This window comes from Chiloscyllium plagiosum, unplaced genomic scaffold (assembly GCF_037043375.1).
Source record: "Chiloscyllium plagiosum isolate Xiang-an unplaced genomic scaffold, Cpla_swu_hap1 HiC_scaffold_5, whole genome shotgun sequence".
Classification (NCBI taxonomy): domain Eukaryota; kingdom Metazoa; phylum Chordata; class Chondrichthyes; order Orectolobiformes; family Hemiscylliidae; genus Chiloscyllium; species Chiloscyllium plagiosum.
This window is the reverse complement of record NW_028270143.1, coordinates 6,763,429-6,770,672: the sequence shown is the minus strand read 5'-3', so window position 1 is coordinate 6,770,672 and position 7,244 is coordinate 6,763,429. Positions and strand designations below refer to the sequence as shown.

The 7,244-nt window shown below is 42.5% G+C and overlaps 1 protein-coding gene across 1 annotated transcript; it reads right to left on the bottom strand.

Annotated features, from left to right (window-relative positions):
* Positions 1-1,367: 1,367 nt before the first annotated feature.
* On the bottom strand, positions 1,368-6,334 carry tril (TLR4 interactor with leucine-rich repeats). Its single transcript, XM_043689525.2, has one exon. It carries the CDS (start codon positions 5,197-5,199, stop codon positions 2,890-2,892), a length of 2,310 nt encoding a protein of 769 aa, XP_043545460.2. The 5' UTR covers positions 5,200-6,334; the 3' UTR covers positions 1,368-2,889.
* Positions 6,335-7,244: the final 910 nt, after the last annotated feature.

Genomic DNA, 7,244 nt, shown 5'->3' with positions numbered 1-7,244 from the left:
CTAACAGGTCATGCTGTATGGGACTGCTTGTCATCGCAATGGAGCTGCAAAATTGGTTACTCAAAGGTAATCTGTGCTTAAATAAAGTACTAAGCAATGAGGCAGGGGTTGTCTGCTGGGAACTAGGACCCCAGCCCTTACTTCCAAACCCAACATCCCCTCTCCTTGTGACCCGCAACCTGAGAAAGTTTGCAAAATGGTTAATAGTAGCAGAAACTGGTTTTATTCAGGAAATATTGGGTAATGTGAATTTAGTAATTTTTCCGTGAAAAACATGTTGCATCTAAGTTGATAATACTGCTAAGAAGAAATGCAATCCTTGGACTTTATAAACAGAGACCTAGCGTTCAGAAGCAAGGAAGATATGTTTCACTAAAATTAGAAAATTATTATCATCCCTACAGTGTGGAAACAGGCCATTTGGCCCAACAAGTCTACACTTTGAAGAGTAACCCACCCAGACCCTTTCCCCAACTCTACTATTTTACATTTACCCCTGACTAATTCACCTAACCTACACACCTCTGAACACTATGGGCAATTTAGCATGACCAATTCACCTAACCTGCATATCTTTGGATTGTGGGAAGAAACCAGAGGACCCAGAGGAAACCAACGCCGACACATGGAGAACATGCAAACTCCACACAGACAGTCGCCTGAGGCTGGAAATCAAACCCAGGTCCCTGGCGCTGTGAGGCAACAGTGCTAACCACTGAGCCACTGTCCACCCTGTAAAATTATCAGACCTGGAAGCATCCGTGGAGAGAGAAACAGAGTTAATAAATCAGCTTGATGAGCTTCATGTGATGAAAAGCCATTAATCTAAAATATGAACTTTGGTTTTCTGTCCCTATGGATATTCCCAGACCTCTTGAGTATTTCCAGCATTTTCTGGTTTTATTCTGGATTTTCCAACATCAGAAAAAAAAAGTTTGCTGCCCATAAATGCTTAATGGTTCAAAATATCGTACAACCATTACAAGCACTTTAAATTCTTAGGGGCAATTTAGTAGAAACATTCCAAATAATGAAAGGTTTGATAGAGAAAATTAAGAAAGTTTCTAATGGCAAGAGTGTCAGAAACCACAGGGCACAGTTTCAAGGTGAGTTGTAGAAGAACTAGGGAGAAGTTTTTTCACACAAATTGTTATTATCTGGAATACAGAAAAAAGTGCCGAAAGTAAAATCAATGGTAACTTCCAGCTAATTCTTTCGCTCTTTCAAAGAGCACTGACATAATGTACCAAATGGGAAACTTCAGTGCTGTAGGATTCTTTCTGTTGCTAAAATGGAACTATTGAAGTTATCCTGTATCTGTGAGAGAATAAAATCTATTTTCTGTAACTAGACAGAATCTGAAGCCGAACAGTTAAGTTGCTACTTTGTAAAAGAAATTTACAGAGATGATTGTAAATGCTTCATTCCACATCAAAGAAAAACAGCACAGAACATTTTTTTGTCATACTTGAAATATGACAGATGTTTGGAAAACAGTTATGTGGACGGATACATAGTTAAATTGATATATAAACATTCTGTGGAATTTGCAATATATTTGTTTAAAGTACATCAGAATTGCAAATTTATGTGTTGACATAATGCACATTAAATTTCCTTGGGATAAAAGCCCAAATTATTCAGAAACATTTCAGGTAAGGTTTTGAAGTTGGATCAACATTGAAGAGATGGCGCACTTTGTAACATCAAATTATTTTACTACTTTGTATCTAGCCAAACTCGAAAAAAAAGTGCGAAAATATGCATTATAAAAATGGCCACCATTTATTGTACACAGCAGAGATATTTCTCTAAAATGATCAATTTTTCTAAGTTGCTTTAAAGTACCATTAATATTCCATTGTATTCTCTCCACTCCAATAATCTATTATTTTAAATCGCCAGTTGTGTGGAAATTTGTTAAGCAGATCAAAATATTCTCTCAAGGTCATTGCATCATTTAGTACCATATTGTGGAAGTGGAAGCATGGACAGTGTGTAACATCTGGATAAGTAAAATCATTTTTATCTTTTTATTTAATGGTTATTGATGTTTTATTTTTCAAGCCACTATTTATATCTCGAGTTTTGTTCTGGTTCACATGCCTGTGCTGAGACATTCTCATGTCATTCCATAATCCAGAAAATTCCAACATCCAGAACTGATTGGCCTCAGGTATTCTGGACTGGTGAGGTTACAGTATATCATAAAAGTAATCTTTGGCAAAATGCAATGAAAAAGGAGTTAGGCACACAGTTTTAGTTTAATGTACTAGTTTTGACACAAAGCAACTCGAAGTGTGGTAATACTACTCCAAAAATGTCAGACTGGATAGGGGCAGCACTCTTTCCTCAGATAATGAATGTTCGTGTCTTTCAGGCCCATTCCAGAGACTTGGGCCTATACATTTTGGCTGATGCTTCAGTGCAGCAATGAGAGATCCATATATTGTCTGAGATGTTACTTCTCAGATGAGAACATAAGCTGAGATCATGTTTGCCCTCTTAAGTGGATGGAAAAGATCTCGACACCATGAAGAAGGAGTTCTCCTGTGTCCTGGCCAACACTTGTCCCAAAATCAGAATCATAATAAAACCGATTTTCTGGCTATTTATTCCGTGTTTGTGCATAAATTGGCTCTGATATCTTTCATTGGCTGTGAAATGCTTTGGGATATCTGAACGGCATTTTATCAATGTTGACACTTTCTCAAATCAAAATTATAGTCACTGCTGCTGCTACTTTATTGCTATTTGACTATAAACACAAGGCACAATAAGAAACTCCTGGTCAATCAGAGTGATCTTGTTATCGCATTAACCCAGTAACAGGGCACTAGATCATTTCCTTTCTGTTATAACATCCACATGCAAACGTGACTACCAGCATTAATCAGCATACCGTTGTCCAAGGTCTTCGCTCCTTAAATTGATGTCCATGAGCCGATCTGACTGGAAATCCATCAGATCAGCCTCATTCAGTTGATACATGACTGATCGCGATCTGTTAGACTGGAAACCTCCACAGTCGCCTGCTGAAACCCCCGAGCCCATGGAGCGCAGCGGGCGGCGTGTGGAGTACATCCGTCTCACGTTGACTGGAGCCCGTTTCCTTCGCAGTTTCCTCAGCACTCTGGACATCCAGATTGTGAGGCCTAGGAATACCAGGAAAGCATTGGCAGCTGACAGAATCAAAATAAAGTGCTGCACATCCAGGGCACCTTTTTTCAGGGGCAAGGTTAGGACCCCCAGGCAGTGATCGCGGGAGGCCACTTGGCAGACGTGGTCAGAGATGACACTTTCCAGGCACACAATGTAAGGAGTGTCTGCCTGCAGCTCTCTCAGAGTGACCCATTCCAATCTATCCTTGACATAGATGAAGCGATGGAATGTCACTGATTGGCCAAACCTGTCAAAGAGCACCCGAAAATGTATAGCATTTCTGAAACCGGGATGTGCTACCTTCCATCTGATCGTGGCGGTGGATGAGGTAACCCCATCCACTGTTAGGTTGGTAATGTAGAGCTTATTAAACTCACATGGATCTGTTATCAATGGTTTCTGCACTAACTTGTCCTTAGACTTTAGCAAATAATAACGCTCTGACTTGGATGAAACCAGGACTGTAGTGTAAGGAGTGAAGACTTCTAAGGTCTCCCGTGTCACAGTCTGGGATTGTGGAGCTTCTGCAGCATTTCCCAAGCTCGGGCTGGTTGTAACTGTTCTGGTTGGTTTCGGCAGGAGAATGATGTGCTTACTTTTAGGCAATAGGTGGGACACCATTGTAGGCAAAGAAGGTGCTTTCTGCCGGCTGACAATTTCTTGTTGGTGCATGGTGCTTTCAGTCTGTGTTTTGCCTGGCTGCAGGAAACGCTCCTGGTCTGACTGCACATCGACGTGCGCTGGGGACAGTACAATGCCATCTGGAGCGCCTTGAGAATGGTTCGCCAAAGGCTGGGCCTTCTGAGAGTGACACAGGTCAGCTCTGCCTGCTGCCTGCATCTCCGCATCAGTCAGGTAATCGAGGTACCTCCCATTCAACGCAGGGGGGTCATTGCACTGAACGAAGATGGTGAGCAACCTTCCTTGGCCATGCACCAAGCTCATCCACTGCTTCAGGCCTTTGAGGTGGCAGTTGCACGTCCAGTTATTATCCCCCAGGTCGAGGCTGTAAAGGGAGTTGCTAAACACAAACACATCCCCGGGCAGGTATGTCAGGTGATTGCTGGTCAGTTTTAACACCTTCAGAGCCGCCAGCTCTTTAAACGCCTGCGGGTGCACGCTGCTGATGTGGTTCTGGCTGAGATCCAACTCTTCCAGCTTTTGCAAAGGGTCCAGCAGTTTGTCTGGGATTTCTCTCAGTAGGTTACCATTGATGAGCAGCTCCTTTAACCCGCTCAGGCCTTCGAAGGCTCTGCTGGCGAGGTGAAAGATTTTGTTCTGGCTGAGACTCAGCCTGGCCAGTGTCTGCTGCATTTGGAACACTCGGTTGCCGATAGATTGGATATTATTCTCGGACAGGATTAAAGTGGTCAATGACCTGAGGTGGGCGAACAGGACCCTGCTGTGTAAGGAAGTCTGGTTATTCTTGGCTAGGTTTAAAAAAAGCAACTTCCTCAAGTTTATAAAAGTATTTGCACTGATGGTGTGGATCTGGTTGGACTCCAACTGCAGGTAAAGGAGGTTCCCCAGATGTTTGAAAACTGCATCTTGCAAAACCTCCAGAGAATTGCCGTCAAGTCTTAACCTCATTAAATTATGGAGATGTGAAAAGACAGCAGGATGCAGCTTCTTCAGATTGTTGTTGTTCATATTCAAAAGCCTCAGTCTGCGGAGGTAATGGAAAGCACTGGCGGGGATGGCCGAGATGATGTTGTTGCCCAAGTACAGCTCCTCCAGCCGGGCAAGTTTCTCGAAGGCTTTGGGGTGAATGTGCTCGATCTTGTTGTACTGTAAATCCAGCCGGAGCAGCCCGGTGAACCGCGGGAAGTCCGAGTCGGAGATGTTGCCGATGAAGTTGCCCCCTAAGCTGTAAGTCAGGACGTCGGCAGCATTGTGCTGGGTTTCCGGGACCGTGCAGAGACCTCGGTTGGTGCACAGCAGCTTCTGCAGCTGGCACTCACATTGCGAAGGGCAGAACGATTCGGCAGAGCAGATCAAACAAAGAAATAGCAGCCAGACCATCCACAAACTTTCCATCCCCAATGGTCAGCTGCCTTGGCTCTGTTTTTTTTTGTACTATCCTTTGCATTCCATCTTCCTTTGCAAGGGGGCAGATTTTAAACGCTTTGATTGAGACAAGAGACCGAGCGATGGCGAGACGTCGTCCATCTATCCGTTACTACATGCACGCACTTAGTTAGTTAACTTCTTTTGCAGACTGCATTTCGAAATACAATTAAATCCACCCCCTCCCCCTTCCCTGGTGGTGGAGAGAAATCCTCTTCAGCACTGCACACAAAGCAGAGCCCCTGAACCGTCAGGTCTCGCAATCCTACCCAAGACGCAAACTTTGGACAGTGGCAGATTTCGAAAATGCACTACTAACCTATGCCAAGAATACAGCCGGAAATTTGTACTTTCCTGCATTTCCCTCAGGAGACTTCGGCCAAAATGCAGATGTGTTTATGCAAAGGCTGAGGAGGCAGTGGGAGGGGTATAATATCCAGAGACATTGTCCAGGACACTTTCACTGCCAGTGGCTTCAGGGAAACAGCAAACGCACAACCGTCTTTCCCTCAGAGCAAACCAGTGAATGTTATTCTGCGGAAACCGAGTTGAGCGGTGAAAGCCATTGTTCCATCTGCTCAATTGTTACGGGTTTGAATGGAACTCCATCCCTGAGTCTGATTCGGAAACCTGAGAGTTTATTTCCTTGATTTTGTTTGACAGTTACTACCTCCCTTCCATAACATTGTTGTTGGCTCTTCAGAAACAGATGTAATTCTCCAGCTAAAGGCGTGGAATAGGGTGATTGGGAGAACGTTGAATTGTTGTACAATTTGCAACACCCGGATGAGTACAGTTTGCGATTAAAATTTCGGTGCTCTTAGATGTTAATGTCAGGTTACATATTGCAAAGCGCTGGCCGAAACTGACGCCATGAAAAGAAAAGACTGATGGTTAAGTCGTTAAGCTGCAAGTTAAGAAAAGGACTCGAGAGAACCTTCCAGACATTGCTTGGCCAAGTAGCAGAGCAAACTGCTGTCCTGAAATGAGGAATTTCTGGACCTACCAGGTTTTGACAATTCCCCTGGAAATTCCAGCCAAATGTCACTGATTTCTTTATTCATATGTGACTGATTTCATCATTTAGGCTGCAATAAAAAAACGTAATACTTTTAATAGTTTCAGATTATTAAAATGATTCTGTATAAGTTAGTGAATTCGTTTGCATCTGTGCCTGATTTCATTGTTTGGTGAATCTTGGCAAGTAGCAGTTAATCATATCTCATTCAGTGATGCGCTGCTGTCCTATTGTGAACAGTTTGGCATAGGCACTGATTTCATTTGGACTGAGATATTTGGGATATTCCAAATCTGAATGTACGTTATCATTTGACAAACCCCCAAATGTAAATGGTAGAATCCAATCTGACCTTTAATATGGGCTGTTTATCAAGTAGGGCTCATTTCCTTTGACACAATTTTATTGATTACAGATTGCACATTGGAATTTCAGAAACATGCCTCCTTGAGTATGTTCAGAATGTAATATTCCTCCATCTAGTGTATCAACAACTTACTTAGATTAATTTGAAATTTAAACTATCTTGGGGGTACTTCTAATGTGTGATTTAAAGGTGCATGAATTTTGTGATGTCAGTGTCTTGTATAGAGTCAATTAGATATACTCAGTATAAGAACTCAGTGACTTTGCACCCTTGCCAAGATCACAAGGAGAAACTGAAACTGAAGTGGCCAAAAGATTTGCATTGCCTCTAGCGCACATTAAGGACAAAGAGTTTATAGAGTCTGAATTTGTAAGAACTTGTCTATTTACTGGGGGTTAATAGCTGCAAACAGAATATTGAAACGATGCTGGGATTGAGCTGTCGAGCAAGAATCCCAGACAGCATTTATTTTTTAAAGGCAAAGTTCACGAAGATTAAAAAAAAAATTACTTGAGTCTTCAATGTAGTTGCCAACCAATGGTTAAACTTGAATTCATTTGACGTGGACAAACTCTCTGATGAAAGGTTCCAGCTGAAAGTTGTTGCTGTACAATTTGGATCCACAGTTCC

What these genes read in the sequence shown, in the direction of transcription:
- tril (XM_043689525.2), bottom strand. Translation starts at nt 5,199, where the DNA reads ATGGAAAGTTTGTGGATGGTCTGGCTGCTATTTCTTTGTTTGATCTGC.